The 15572-nt window shown below is 45.5% G+C and overlaps 1 protein-coding gene across 2 annotated transcripts in view; it reads right to left on the reverse strand.

Annotated features, from left to right (window-relative positions):
- The window catches only part of GLE1 (GLE1 RNA export mediator), a 31674-nt gene extending 17145 nt beyond the window's left edge, over nucleotides 1-14529 (reverse strand). Inside the window, exons 1-7 of one of the 2 annotated variants that reach the window (XM_070955666.1) lie at nucleotides 14399-14529; nucleotides 11264-11488; nucleotides 8061-8177; nucleotides 5384-5532; nucleotides 4627-4687; nucleotides 2818-3072; nucleotides 214-445 (exon numbers count right to left, since the gene is read on the reverse strand). In XM_070955666.1, the coding sequence (XP_070811767.1) occupies nucleotides 214-445; nucleotides 2818-3072; nucleotides 4627-4687; nucleotides 5384-5532; nucleotides 8061-8177; nucleotides 11264-11488; nucleotides 14399-14497 (1138 nt within the window). In that variant the 5' untranslated portion in view covers nucleotides 14498-14529. Of the gene's footprint in view, nucleotides 1-213; nucleotides 449-2817; nucleotides 3073-4626; nucleotides 4688-5383; nucleotides 5533-8060; nucleotides 8178-11263; nucleotides 11489-14398 lie in introns of both variants that reach the window. The other variant, XM_070955665.1, reaches the window with a different exon arrangement.
- Nucleotides 14530-15572: the final 1043 nt, after the last annotated feature.

The following is a 15572-nucleotide window of genomic DNA, read 5'->3' on the forward strand; positions in this document are numbered from 1 at the left end:
ATCTGGGAGAGAATGACCCTTTTCCAAAAAGACCCTGCCAGGAATCCTAAAAGTCACTGTCCCAGAGAGTATCAGATCAGGGAAAGGCGACTTGAAAAGAGGAGTAATATCTAAGAAAAACCACCACCGTGGAGAGGATGATGGGAGCTGTAATCCCACACAGCTGGAAGATGCCAGAAAAGCAAAGGAATTGACTGAATGTTGGGGTTTTACCTCCAGCAACCTTTCCGGGATCCGAAGCCTGGGATTTTGCCAGCTCTTGCTTCTGCAGTTCCTCTGTTTTTTTGGCCTCGGCTGCTGCAGCCGCTGCCAAAGCCAACTTCTCCTCCTGCTTCTTCTTCTCTTCCAGGGCGAGAGCAATTTCTTGCTGCATGTCAGAAAGCAGCTGGTGCATTTTGAGCAGGACTTGATCAGCGGAAGCCACATCTGCCTCGGTGGGGAAAGCCTGCTTTTGGGGGGAAAAAAAGAGATCAAAAAAACCCACCCAAAATCAGAAAACCAGTTGGGAGATATCAAACGATGCTTAGACGGAAGCTCTGGGCATTCTCTGCCAGGTTTCTGGAAGGAAACCAGCTGGATTTCTGCATTTCCACTTTACTGAACTGATCGAATTCCAAAATTCCTTTGAGTGCTGGCGTTAACTAAAGGTGGGTGTTGTGACCCAGGCCCAAGTAAGTAGTAGGAAAATCAGTCAGTGAAAAAACAAACAAACTTTTGAAAATTACTTCATTCCCAGCATCGTTCAACTAAATTAAAGCAAATTCCTCCCAACACAAATTCCTCAATCCTATTGCAAACCTTAGTCCAGTTAGGCAAACTGCCAAAGGCCTTTCTTGGCAAACGTTCAGAAGTCACAGATCACAGAAGAAATAATAGACAAAATCACACAATGTGCCAAAATGCATAGGCTGACAAAAGAGCTAAAGAAAAAAGAAGACACTGAATTTTACAAAGTCTGGAATAAATGGTATCAATGGCATAGGGCTACTATGGAAGAAATATAACTAGAAGTTAGATAGAATAGAAGTCCAAGTGTACACAAATTACTCCCTTATGGGCGAATAAAATTACAGAGAGAAAAATATAATATACAGATTATTAAAGCAGAAGTCTTAAAAAATAGAAGAGAAAAGAGGGAAAAAAGACACTAAGAAATTATTCAGTTAAGATTTAAGGGAATAAGTATAACGGTATTACTTGAAAGACCATTACGAAACAAATGCTTCAAATGATTGATTATTTATAACTTATTGTATATGTATTTTTATGTCTTTGTCGTATGTGTTTTATGTGTTTTATATCTGTTTTAATAAAGTTTATAAATTTTTATTAAAAAAAAAAGAAGTCACAGATACAAAAATAAATACAAGACGTAGACAAAGAAGAAAACAAAGCTACCAACGTTGTTTTCCGGCAAAGCCCAAACGCCCTTCGGAGAAGGGCGGCATATAAATCAATTTTTTTTAAAAAAAAAAAAAACGCCATTGCTGGTCTGTTTTAAGCCTTATAGGAGGGGCCAATCATCTCTTGGCCTTACTCCCGAGTTGTCCTCTTTGCTTGAGCTGCTCCTGCCTTCTGGCAGCTCTTCTCATGCGTGCACTAGGAACAGGCTTCTCCTGTTCCTCTGCCTCTCTACTGTCAGCCTCTGAAGGCTCCGGAGTCCGCACCTCACTCCCTGATGGCCCTGGCCCCATCTCTGCCTCCGACGCAGAGCCCTCATCTGGGCCTTCCCCAGCCTCCAGGACTGGCCCATGTTCTTCCTCAGCCTCATTGCTGACTCCGCTGCCAACTCCACAGGCTGCTGGCGGACCACAACAGTAGGGGTGGCTGCCGGGGGGTTCAGGAGAACCTCTAGCTAAGATTCTGTGCAGTTCGGAGAACCCCCAAATCCCACTCCTGGCTGGCCCAGCCCACCACCCCAGCCTTGCTCCACCCAGGAGTCCCCATGCAGCCTGTTTTGAATGCAGGTAAGTGCAGGGCGCGAGGGTAGGATTCGGGAGGGCGAAAAACAGGCCTACTGGAAGTTCGAGAAGGCCTCCAGAGGGCCTTCGAAACCTGGGGAGGCCATTTTCACCCTCCCAGAAGCTCGAGGAAAGCCTTCAGAGCCCGGAGGGAAAAAAGCCCCCCCCCACGGTGCAGGAGGCCAACTAAGCCACACCCACCCAGCAACCAGACAGAGAACAACTCGATAAAATTTTTGAAGCCCAGTCCTGACTAAAGGTTTATGAATCTCAGTTCTCATAGATTAGGTAGATCAGGAGGTAGAAGAGGAGGAGGAGGGAAGAGGAAGGGAGGGAGGGAGGGAGGGAGGGAGGACGGAAGGAAGATGAGAAGGAAGGAAGGAAGGAAGATGAAGGAAGGAAGGAAGGAAGGAAGATGAAAATGAAGGAAGGAAGGAAGGAAGGAAGGAAGGAAGATGAGAAGGAAGGAAGATGAGAAGGAAGGAAGGAAAGAAGATGAGAAGGAAGGAAGATGAGAAGGAAGGAAGGAAGATGAAAAGGAAGGAAGGAAGGAAATGAGAAGGAAGGAAGGAAGGAAGGAAGGAAGGAAGGAAGGAAGGAAGGAAGGAAGGAAGATGAGAAGGAAGGGAATGAGAAGAAGGAAGGAAGCTGTAGTGGCAGAGTGGTTAGAATGCAATATTGCAGGCTAAGTCTGCCGACTGCCAGCAGTTCGATCCTGACCAACTCAAGGTTGACTCAGCCTTCCATCCTTCCGAGGTGGGTAAAATGAGGACCCTGATTGTTGGAGGCAAGAGGCTGACTCTGTAAACCGCTCAGAGAGGGCTGTATATAAGTCTTAAGTGCTAAGTGCTATTACCTCGTTGGCCATCCGGACTAAGGCAGACACCTCCCCGCAGAGCTGATTGCCACGGTTGTTGTAGAGGGAGAAGTCGATGGCGGGCAGCTCTTTATGCCTGGCGCTGAGGCCGATCTGCTGGTGGATCTGCAAAACCTCCTCCTGGATGGCGTAGAGGCGGCGCAGGCGTTCTTGGCTCTCCTCCCGTCGCTGGCGCTCCAGGTCTTCCTGCCGCTGTCGCTGCTGCTCGGCCTCACGGAGCTTCCGGCTTAAAAGCTTTGGGAGGGAAGAAGGGAAGATGGAAAAGGGGCAACGCCAACACAAAAGCTAAGGATTCCTCTCACCTACGCCCAGGTAATGTTAAGCAGCACCAAGGTATGCAGAACATTACTGGAGGGGTCCTTGGTGCTCTCTGAGCTTGGTGGTTTGCTTGGAGACGTTTCATTACCCAACTAGATTAGTTTATCAGTGTTAGAATGGAGTGGGGTTTGTGGGGAGGAGGAGGTGTGTGGGATCCTTAGAGCTCTCTGAACTTGGTTGCTTCCCTTGCTGACGTTTCATTACCCAAAACTAGGTATCATCATCAGTCCTAGAAGTGTGTGGGGGGGGTTGTTCTTATTTGATATACTTGTTGTGGCCCGCCAGTGGCCTGCGCGGATCGTGGCTGATCCCGATGTTGAGGAGGCTGGTGTGGTGTCGCGCCAGCAGCCTGCACAGCCGGCGCTCGCGTCTGACAGCGAGGAGGCCGAAGAGGATGTGATGCCAGAGGCAGAGACTCAGCCTGGGCCTTCAGAACCTCCAGAGGCTCCTTCAAGTGGAGAGAGCGACGTGGAGGAGCCTCTCCTCAGTGCTCGAGCACGCAGGGCTGCCAAAAGGCAGAAGTGGCCACTAAGGAGGAGGTCTACTCAAGAGTAGGGCTTGAGGATAATTGGCCACTCCCTTAGCCTATTTAAGGAGGAAGGCTGACTGAGGCAATTTGCAGGGGACAACTTAGTTCACATACCTTCGTGTCTTGTCTTGCTTATCTTATCAGCTTCCTGAAAATTGCTTCTGGGCATTCTGCCAACCACAGTAAGCTTTCAGTTATTATTCTTTGAATTCTTGGTGGATGTTAATGCAATTAATTAATAGCTGTTGTTGTAAAAGACTGGTTTATTCAGTAAACTAAGGTTTGAACAGACTTTGTGTGTGCTGCGTTCTTTGCACAGAGCTTTTGGAGAGGAGAACAACGGAGGACAAGGAGTCGATTCGGGAAGCAAAGCACACGTGGACGTTGAATGGCCCCTTTCTGGCGGGGGAATAAATAGAAGGAAAGGGGAGTGGGTTGTCGTAGGAGACAACCGTTCGTATTTCTGAAGATTCTGCTCATCGTGTTTCGTGCCACAGAGACGGCTTGGCAGAACTTAATTGGCAGCCTTTCGACTGGGAGCTCACCACCTTGCAATTATCTGATAAAGTCTGTTATTGCAGTTAACTCTTTCAAGGACTATCGCCTGGACTTTTCGGTGTTTGAAATGCCATTAATTCACAAGAGGTAAATAAAGGGGGGGGGGTTGTGACAAGGAGTCTGTTTCTTGTTTCTGCTAAGGCTGGGTCAGAACAAGTTCTTCCCATTTTTTCTTCCCGCTTTCTGTCTCTTTTTCCCTAGCTTTAAAAATCTAAAGAGAGAAGAAACAGAGGAGACGCGGATGGGGTGACCCTCTTCAGGTCTGGGCAGGAAACGCCGGGCATCCTTACAGCTGAAGAGGTGTGACGTTTGATTAGTTGGGGGCAAAAAGGTTGAACCGCAAGGCTCTCTCTTTTTTCCCCCTGCCTCGCTACTTTGCTTACTTTGGCTCTGCGCCGGTGCTCCTCCTTCAGCTTCTCCTGCTGGCCCTGAGCTTCTTTGGAGCTGGAATGAAAAACACAGAGATCAAAACAGGTTCAGATGCGATAAAGGCTTGATCGGTTTTGTTGTGGCCCGCCAGCCGCCAGCAGAGCTGGCAGTAGAGTCAGACAGTGAGGAGGCTGGGGAGGAACGTGGGCCAGTCCTGGAGTCTGGGGAAGGCTTGGACGAGGGCTCTGAGTCGGAGGCAGAGAGGGGGCCAAGGCCATCTGGTAGTTTTTTGCTGCCTCCGGAGTTTGACATCAGCAAGGCAGAAGAACAGCGGGAGCCTGTTCCCAGTGTGCGCATGCGCAGAGCTGCCAGGAGACAGGAACAATTACGGAAACAGGGTCGACTTGGAAGTAAGGCTTGGAGATGATTGGCCCCTCCCATAAGACGTAAAAGAGAAGCGAACGGGACATGAGCTTTTGCAGGAAGCAATTAGTTCACCTGGTGGGTAAAGGTTCTGTTTGACTCTGTGCTAAGTTTGGCCTTGCCCTGCGTGTGGCAATTAGTTCTCTGGCAGCGTTCCAAGGGAGATAAGGTGGGTGTTTATCAACACTCCCCTGCAAGACTGTTTGATGAGCAGGGACTGGGAATGACAATAATTCACAGCAGTATGAATGAAAGAGGTTTGCTGGGACTAAGATTGTTTTGTATGCTTTCTAAGGAAGCCTAGGTCAGAACAGGTTTCTCCAACAGGAGATGCCGCCAGATGCTCACCTGTTCTCAATCTCTTGCTGCAGGTGCTGGTAGTCCTGGTGTTGCTTCAGCTCCTTCATCTCATCGAAGCGCTTCAGTGACTCGCTGGCCTCCTCGGAGGCGGCCTTCACAACCTGCTCCTGCTGTTCCAGGCGTTGCTTCAGCTGTTCCTGCAGGAAAAGAGAAGAGCCTTGGTAGTACAGTGGTCTAAAGCACCCTGTTATTAACACCAGCTGCCTGCAATTACTGCAAGTTCGAATCTCACCAGGCTCAAGGTTGACTCAGCCTTCCATCCTTTCTAAGGTAGGTAAATTGAGGACCCGGATTGTGGGGGCAATAAGGTGACTTTGTATAAATATATAAAAGTATGAAGGCTATTGCTTAATGCATTGTAAGCTGCCCTGAGTCTCCGGAGAAGGGCGGCATATAAATCAAATTAAAAAATAATAATAATAATAGGAGGAGAGAAACCAGGTTGGATAAAAATTGATGATTTTTTAAAAAAAACAAACAAAAAAACCCCAGATTTTTAAAAAATTTAGATTGGATTTGTTTGATCTTTATCAAATTTATTTTACTAAAACACCTTTGGATTAAAAATCTATCTAAAGATAGTTTTCTATTTAAGATATTAAATTTATTCAGCATGAAATGGAGCTTAAGTTATGTAACATAACCCCCCCCCCCAGAAATTCGTCCCCCCAGAAATTCGTAAAATCTCTGATCTCCGTGTATTTCGCTGTGCCCTGAAAACCATGTTGTTCCGCCAGGCTGGGCTATCAATGTAAAGATTTTAATTGGTTTTAAATGGGATTTTAAATTTGGGGTTTTATAAATTGGGCCTATTATTTAATAATTTTAATTATTTTTAAATTTTGTCTGTCTTTATGTTTTTAATTAGGCTGTACACCGCCCTGAGTCCTTCGGGAGAAGGGCGGTATAGAAATAAAATTAATAAATAAATAAAATAAAATAAACATGAGTCTACATATTCTGCAATATTTACATTTTGGGTAAACTCGTTCAATGTATCCCAAGCTCTGCAAGCTAATTAGGGAACCTTCATTTTGTTTGCAAATAATCATATTAAAGATTCTAACTGCCAGCCAAGAATGAGTCCTTACATCTAAAGAGCACCTGTCGTTTCAGATCCATCATGGCAGCAGCGCCCGTGAGTGGACATCCACTCACCTGCTGCCCGCCACGTCCCTCACCTTGTTGTGTCCCTGCCGCATCACCAGCCGTCCCATTAAAGTGAATGGGACGGTCAGTGAGTCAACAGCGAGTCAGAGGAGGAGCCGCTGCGGGACAGAGACGATAGTTGCTCTTTCAAAATTATGATTTAAATCAAGCCTTTTTGCTAGTGATTTAAATTGTGGTTTAAATCGTGGTTTAAACCCTGGCAGAAACCTACAGACTCCTGTCTTCACAAACACTGTAATGCAGGCAGGCATTTTGTTTTCAGTCCCTGCTCACTGGCTACCATGATTCGAACATCTGGAAACAGAAAGCGAACACTGTTAAGACCACTGCTCCCAGGTTTTCTCTCTATCTCTATTATGAACCACGGTGGCACAGTGGTTAAGGGTGCAGTACTGCAGGCTCCTTCTGCTGCCTGCCGGCTGCCTGCAATTTGGCAGTTCAAATCTCACCAGGCTCAAGGTTGACTCAGCCTTCCGTCCTTCCGAGGTGGGTCAAATGAGGACCCAGATTGTTGGGGGCAAGAGAGGGCTGGAAAGCACTGTGAAGCGGCATATACCGTGTGTCCCCGAAAATAAGACCCTGTCTTATATTTTTTTGAACTTTGAAATAAGCGCTTGGCCTTATTGCCATGCGCTCAAAAGCCCGATTGGGTTTATTATCAGGGGATGTCTTATTTTGGAGGAAACAGGGTAAGTCTAAGTGCTATTGCTATTGCTATCCAAACTTCATCAGTGTTGGCGATACCCCAAGAACCAGTCTTAAATTATATATAAAAACAGCTTTGCCCACAATGGAAAGGATGTCTTGGGATTCCATACCATACAGGGCAAGATAATAATAATAATAACAACAATAATAATTTCTTCCCATTAAAGAAATTTTCTTCACCAGAGTCGAAGAAAAAGAACTGGAAAAAATCACGAAATATAACGACCTGGTCATCGAAACTACAATTATGGATGAAACATACAACAGTGATACACATTGTCACTGGGGCACTTGGTACCATGCCCAAGAATTTTACAGAACACATCAAGAAATTGCAGCTTCCTGCAATAACATCAGCAGAACTGGAAAAAAACTGCACTACTCGGAATATCGTACATCTTAAGAAGGTACTTGGTTGATACCTAGGATGCTGGCAGCAACCTGTATCAACTATTAGCACCAATCAATGGTATTTGTGACACATTTTTAAATGTTCAGTTGACTGAATTTCATGTTTAATGACTAAAAGAGATAATAATAATAATAATCTACCCAATTATGGATGAAACATGTAACAGTGTCATTGGGGCACTTGGTACCATGTCTAAGAATTTTATAAAATACATCAAGAAATTGCAGTTTCCTGCAATAACACCAGCGGAACTGCAAAAAAACTGTGCTACTTGGAACATCGTACATCTTAAGAAGATACTTAGTTGATACCTAGGATGCTGGCAGCAACCCGTATCAACCATCAGCACCAGTCAATGGTATTTGTGATGCTCACCTTCCCTTTCAGCTTCTGGATCTCCTTGTGCAAATGGATGAGGCCTTCGACTCCAGTACTTTTGGACGGGGGGGTCCGGAGGAGGGGTTCCTGGTTGCTCCCCGGGGTACTCCATTTCTTCCGGGCCCATGTGAAAAAGGAAAAGGGCAAATGAGAGGTTGGACTCACAACTAGGTGCTGTGAACACACAGGATTCTCGAAGGCCGGTGAGGTCTAATGTCCTCTGATGTAGCTCTGATACGAGATCAATCTGCAAATTTAGAGCCGCCTTCTAGGACCGTAATGCAGAGCCCTCTCAGGGGGCACGCCAGCCGTCGCCCCAGCCCAGCTCGGGCCTCTGCCGCGCATGTACAGGGGCGGGGCCTTCCCCGATCTCCGCAGTTTCCCCGCCAGCACGTGTTATGGCTCGTCAGCGGCCTGTGCGAATTGTAGCTGATTCAGACAGCGAGGAGGCTGGTGTGGTGCTGCACCAGCAGCCTGTGCAGCTGGCGCCCGAGTCAGACAATGAGGAGGCTGGAGAAGATGTGGTGCCAGAGGCGGGGATTCAGCCAGGGCCTTCAGAACCTCTAGAAGCTCCCGTAAGTAACACGAGCTGCACTGGCTCCCGGTGATCTTCTGGGTGCGATTCAAGGTGTTGGTTACCACCTTTAAAGCGCTCCATGGCTTAGGACCAGGGTATATAGAAGATCGCCTTCTGCCACCGATAGCCTCCCACCGGCCAATACGCTCCCACAGGGAGGGGCTCCTCAGGGTGCCGTCGGCCAAATAATGTCGACTGGTGACACCCAGGTGAAAGCCTTCTCTGTGGGGGCACCAGCCCTCTGGAATGAGCTGCCCCTAGAAGTCTGTATAATCCCCGACCTGCGTACCTTTCGCCGCGCCCTGAAGACTCTTTTATTCCAACAAGCTGGGCTGGCCTAATAGGAATTTTTAAACTGGGTGTTTGTTAGTTTTTAATTTCGTGGGCCAAATTTTATATATGTTTTTAAATTGTTCTTAAATTTTGTGGTTTATATGTGTTTTAATATGGCTGTACACCGCCCTGAGTCCTTTGGGAGAAGGGCGGTATAGAAGTTCAATAAAATCTAAATCTAAAATTTAAGTGAAGAGGACAAAGAGGAGGAGCCTCTTCTCCATGCACTGATGCACAGAGCTGCCAAAAGGCAGGAGTGGCTCCTCAGGAGGAGGTCTCCTCGAGAGTAAGGCTTGGGGCTAATTGGCCACACCCTTAACCTATTTAAGGAGGAACGCCAACTGAAGCAATTTGTAGGGAACAACTTTAGTTCATTCTCCTTCGCCTGGATTCTCTGCAAATTGCTTCTGGGCTTTCTGCCAACCTTAGTAAGACTGTGATTACCTTACCTTAGAATGCTTGTAGGCTGTTAAGGAAGTTTATTAACAGCCTTTGTTTGGAAAAGACTTGACTGCCCATGCCTTCCCCGATCTCTGCAAGTTCCACCCTCCACAGGTGCTTCTCCATGGCAGAAATAGAGGAGAAAGCCTGTATGTGCGGTGGAGAAACTGCAGAGATCGGGGAAGGCACGGGAGGCAGGAATGGAGGAGAAAGCTAGGGCGCGCGGGGGAAGGGAGAGAAACCGCGGAGAACATGAGCCCCCCACACTTTTTGGGCCTGAAAAGCCTCCTGCACCAACCTGGAAGCCAAAATGGGGGCCGGAGCACATGCGCAGGGGGCACTTGCATTGCATTTTGGGGATTGGGGCATGCACATGTGCATTTGCTCGCGTGCGCGCTTTGGCCACCTGGCACCAAAAAGGTTAATCATCACTGTTCTAGGAGAATAGTCCGTCTGTATCAGTCAGGCATCTCAGCGTCACTCAAAAACTGAACGAAAAAAACGACAGGAATGAAGTTACAAAGCTTTAGAACAGGGGTGTCAAACTCATGGCCCCGGGGGCCGGATCCAACTCGTGGGGTGATTAGATCTGGCCCGCAGTGCCACCCTGGAAACAGCAAAGGACCGGCCCATGGTGCTCAAGAGGGCCACGTGCCTCCATTTGCGCTGGCAGAGGGTTGCAGGAAGCTGTTGCAGCAGTAAACGGAGCTCGGGAGCCTGTTTTCGCTGGCAGAGCGCTCGGGCCACCACAGGTGCCCCGGACACGAGTGACATTGACCCCCACACCTCCCGAGATCAAGCACAACCCTGATGCGGCCCTCAATGAAATCGAGTTTGACACCCCTGCTTTAGAACAAACACTCATGTTTTAAGATTATACAGGTACCGTATTTTTTGGAGTATAAGATGCTACAGACTATAAAATGCACCTACCTTTTTTGGTGAAGAAAACAAGAAAAAGAAATCTGCCTCTGCTTCTGCCTCCCAGCAATTTTGCCTCCTTGCAGCAAACGGCAAACAGCCTGCTTTACTTTCATTTTCGTTTTCAGCATAGCTTGATTAGCAGAAGGGAAAAAAATCTGCTCCCAGCAATTTACCTCCTTGCAGCAAGCAGCAGAGGCCCGCCCAGCAATAGGCAATGGTGATCCCTGCAGCCTGAAACAGCTGAGAGCCGGGAGGCTGATGGACAATCAACTTGTGCTAATTAGGCTGTGCTGAAGCTAAAATGGGATGTTTCTTCTTGCTGCTTGCTGCAAGGAGGTAAATTGCTGGGAGGCAGAGGCCAAAGGGTGGGGGCCAGTGGGCGGGCGGGGCTACATTCGGTGTATAAGACGCACCCAAATTTTCATCCCCCTTTAGCAAGGAAAAAGGTGCATCTTATACTCCGAAAAATACAGTAGTTCCCATTTAAGATGGTTCAGTTACAATGGCACTGAAAAAGTGACTTACGACAGGTTTTCACACTTACAACAGTCGCAGCATCCCCACGGACACGTGATCAAAATTCAGACGCTTGGCACAACTGACTCCTATTTATGACGGTTGCAGTGTTTGAAGGGGGGGAAGTCATGTGATCCCCCTTTTGTGACATTCTCGCAAGCAAAGTCAAGGGGGGGGAGCCAGATTCATCGAACAACTTCACGTTACTAACTTAACAATTGTGGCGCGAAGATGGGGCAAAAGCCACTTAGCAAATGCTTCACTCAGCAACAAAAACTTGGGGCTCCCTTGCGGTCGTAACTCGAGGACCACCTGTGCTTATAACGTTAGGCAGCAGAAACTAGGATTGTAACACGCCGCATTTTTTTTAAAAAAAATGGAGGAAAATAGTTGTTGTAAAAGGCATTACCTGGGCATCGGCAGGGGCTTCTGTTAACAAGGGTAGGGGGCTCTGCTGGTTGGCAGGAGAGGCATTGGTCTTTAAAGATAAACCATGGAATAGAGATGCAACTTCAGGAGCAGATTTTGCCAAGAGGCGAGGATCGGACTTTGGAGAACGCGAGATGATTTTTTCAAGCACCCAGCCTGTGTAGGAGGACAGCACCGGAGGGGATTTATCCTCTTCCAAGATGCCCTGAAAAAAAAAGAAGAAAATGATATATATAAGACAAGGATGCGAGTGCTGCCCGTACGCCAGAATCCACACCGCCTTTTGCCGTTCTCCAGAAGGTAGAGCCATTCAAGATGTAGGAAGTAGGGAAGCAGATCTTGAATGGGGAACATTTGAATTTAAAGGAGAATATTTGTAGACTGAGGGGTCCTTTTGGTGGTTTTCTTGCAGACGTTTCAAGACCCAGTTGAGTAACAGCATCAGTGCTAGAAGGGAGTTGGGTTCGGAGGAGGAAGATAATCTCCGTGGGGTCCTTGGTGCTCTCTGAGCTTGCTTGTTTTCTTGCAGACGTTTCCTGACCCAACTAGGTAACATCATCAGTGCTAGAGGGGAGAGGGAGGGAGGGAGGAAAACAGTGACTGTGGGGTCCTTAGTGCTCTCTGAACTTGGTTTTCTCGCAGACCGTTCATTACCCAAACTAGGGAACGTCATCAGTGCAAAAAGGAAAGAGAGTCACGAGAATATAAACTGAAAGCACTCCTTACTAGCACTGATGATGCTACCTAGTTGGGTCATGAAACGTCTGCCAAGAAAACAAGCAAGCTCAGAGAGCACCAGAGACGCCACACTCCTCCTTCAAACCCCACTCCCTTCTAACTGATGATGTTACCTAGTTGGGTCAGGAAACGTCTGGAAGAAAACAACCAAGCTGAGAGAGCTCTAAGGATCCCACAGTCCTCTTCCTCCTCCCCGTAAACACCCCCCCAAAACATTTACATTTGCTTCCAAAACGGAACCCACAATAACAATAACACCTTTTTATTATTATTATTATTTATTTTTTAATTTGATTTATATGCCGCCCTTCTCCGGAGACTCAGGGCAGCTTACAATGCGTTAAGCAATAGCCTTCATACTTTTGTATATTTATACATAGTCAGCTTATTGCCCCCACAACTGGGTCCTCAATTTACCTACCTTAGAAAGGATGGAAGGCTGAGTCAACCTTGAGCCTGGTGAGATTCAAACTTACAGTAATTGCAGACAGCTGGAGTTAAATTACAATGCATTAGTCTGCTGAGCTATCCAGGGTCCTGGACAATAACTCCTTAAACTGTCTACCGTGGACCTCACCCCATTCCTGAGGGGTCCGTAAAGGAGGCATGCATAAGTCTACTGTCCCTGTCTTACTGTCCCCATTTATCTGTATTTACTTTCTTCAGTCATATTTATGTTCATACTTGCTACCTTGTACATGTTTGACAAACAAACAAACAATGGAATAATAGGTCAAAGAGGCTCAAGCCAACACCTCCCTGATTTACATTCGCAGGAAGTCCATTTTATTAAATAATTTAAATAAAATGAATACATTTTGCGAATCAGACTGGCTAAAATGCGGTTTTATTAGGGACAATTTCAATGCAAAGGAATTTTAGCGTTTCCGATGGGCGAGATTCCTGGGCTGGCCTATCTGGGGAGAAGGCCCCAACCTGTATAACAAAGCCTCACCTTTGCGAAATCTATAATTCTAATTCTAATTGGAAAAAGAATCAGGAATAGAATAGAATTCCTTATTGGCCAGATGTGATTGGACACACACAAGGAATGTCCGTGGTACATAAGCTTTCACTGTACATACAAGCAAGAAGTGATATTCATAATCCTAAAATACAATCATCCTAAATCACAGATACAATCCCTACAGCTAGTCCTCAATTTACATTTGGTTGTTCATTTAGTGACCGTTCAAAGTTACGACGGCACTGAGAAATGAGACTTTACGACCCTTTTCCCACCATTGGAGCATCGCCATGTTCCCTTGATCAAAATTTGAACCCCTGGCAACCGGTCCATATTTATGATGGGTCGCAGTGTCCTGGGCGTCACATGATCCCCTTTTGCAAATCTTCTGACAAACCAAAGTCAGTAAAGGGAAGTCGGGTTACATTTAACGACCTGGGTGACTGACTTTAAAAACTGCAGTGATTCGCTTAAGGACCATGGCAAGAAAGGTCGCAAAATGGGGGGGGGGGGCAAAAAACTCGTTTTAACACACGTTTCACTTAGTGGCATAAACGCTGGGCTCCATTGTGATTGTAACTCAAGGACTATTAATAATAATAATTAAATATAATAAAAATAATATTTTAATATTTATTAAAATAAATATTAAAATATATTAATATATTAAAATATAATACATATAGTTAATTATATAGTTTATATATATATATATAAAAATTATATATTGAAATATCTTAATATCTATTATTATTTAATTATTATTAATAATAATACAATTTATATGCTGCCTGATTGTCGGCAATTCAAATAAGAAATGAAGGTGGGGGCTGCAAACACCCCCTCTTTTTTTTTGCAATTACAAGAAGAGGGGGGAAGGGCGTCCTCCCCCCCCCCCCCGCCTGATCTAAGGACTTTAATAATAATAATTAAATAAAATACAGTTAATAAAAATATTTTAATATTCATTAAAATAAATACTAAAATATGTATTAATGTATTGAAATATTATATATATAATTATATATAGTTTATATATATATATAAAACATCTTGAAATATCTTAATATTATTATTTATTAATAATAATTAAATTTATATCACTCCTGATTGTAAGAATTGAAGATGGGGGCTGCAAACCCCCCCCTTTTTTTGCAATTACCTGCCTGACGGACTACCCTGGACTACCCTGCCCATCATCCCCAGCTAGGACAAGAAGGCGCATCGTTCCCAGCAGCGGGGGGGGGAGCTCGAGGGCGGTTACCCCCGGGACCAGCTCCCCTCAAACATTGGGAGAGGAGGAATCCCAACTCCCATCACGCTCTTCCCCTCCAGGATGGAGGCGGATGGGAGTTGTAGTCCCCCAGCACAGGAAGAAAGAGAGAGAGGAGGGAGGGCGCGGCGGCGCACCTCCTCGAGCGGGCTCCAGTCGCGGCAGTAGCGCAGCCGCCCTTTGCGGGTGTTCCGCAGGGCCTCGACGGTCTCCATCCGAAACTGCTCCGACGGCATCGCGCCGAAGGAAAAAGGTGGCTCCGAGCAGTGCCGGGCCCATCCTACGTCACTTCCGGCGAGGGAGAGCGGAAAAGGAAAGGCGACGCCCGCCAAGCTTTAAAAAGTGACCATAGAGCTACAAACTGTCACTTCCGCTGGGTAGAATGTAGACTTTTGAGAGTAGAGACAGACCCTCGCGTTAACAATTCCGGGTCTCTTCTCTGTAGTTTCTCTATCATGGTTGTGCCGAAGGTGCTTTTTCCAAAAAGCAACTGGATTTTTTGTGCGGGTTTTTTTCTTTTTTCCCCTTTTTTAAAATTATTTTTATTTTCTTTGACAACGTTTCGTTTCGCATCCATGAACCTTCATGTAAATCCTTCCCATGAATGACAAGAAACAATGGATGGAAACTAACCAAGGAGAGAAGCGACTTGGAATTGAGGAGAAATTTCCTGAACAGTGAGGACAATTAACCAGTGGAACAGCTTGCCACCAGAAATTCTGAGTGCTCCATCACTGGAGGTTTTTAAGAAGAGACTGGACAGTCACTTGTCAGAAATCGTATAGGGTCTCCTGCTTGAGCACGGGGCTGGACTAGAAGACCTCCAAGGCCCCTTCCAGCTCTATGCTGATTCTGTTAATTCCAGTCCTCACCAGTTTAGTTCAGGTTAGAACTGAAGATTCTTGGAAAAGAAGCGAAATGTTTTCAATGAAAAACAAAAACAAAGCAAGATAGTCCAGTTGCTGACACTTTATTTATTTATCCTTTCTTTATATTTTTATTTATGTTTTATTTGTTTTATTTATACTGAATTCATCCTTTATTTATATTTTTTATTTGTTTTATTTATACTGAATTCATCCTTTATATTTTTTATTTGTTTTATTTATACTGAATTCATCCTTTATATTTTTATTTGTTTTATTTATACTGAATTCATCCTTTATTTATATTTTTTATTTGTTTTATTTATACTGAATTCATCCTTATTTTTATTTGTTTTATTTGTTTTATTTATACTGAATTCATCCTTTATATTTTTTATGTTTTATTTATACTGAATTCATCCTTTATTTATATTTTTATTTGTTT

The sequence above is a fragment of the Pituophis catenifer genome, unplaced genomic scaffold (assembly GCF_029215685.1).
Source record: "Pituophis catenifer annectens isolate HBS135680 unplaced genomic scaffold, rPitCat1.0.hap2 SCAF_17, whole genome shotgun sequence".
Classification (NCBI taxonomy): domain Eukaryota; kingdom Metazoa; phylum Chordata; class Lepidosauria; order Squamata; family Colubridae; genus Pituophis; species Pituophis catenifer.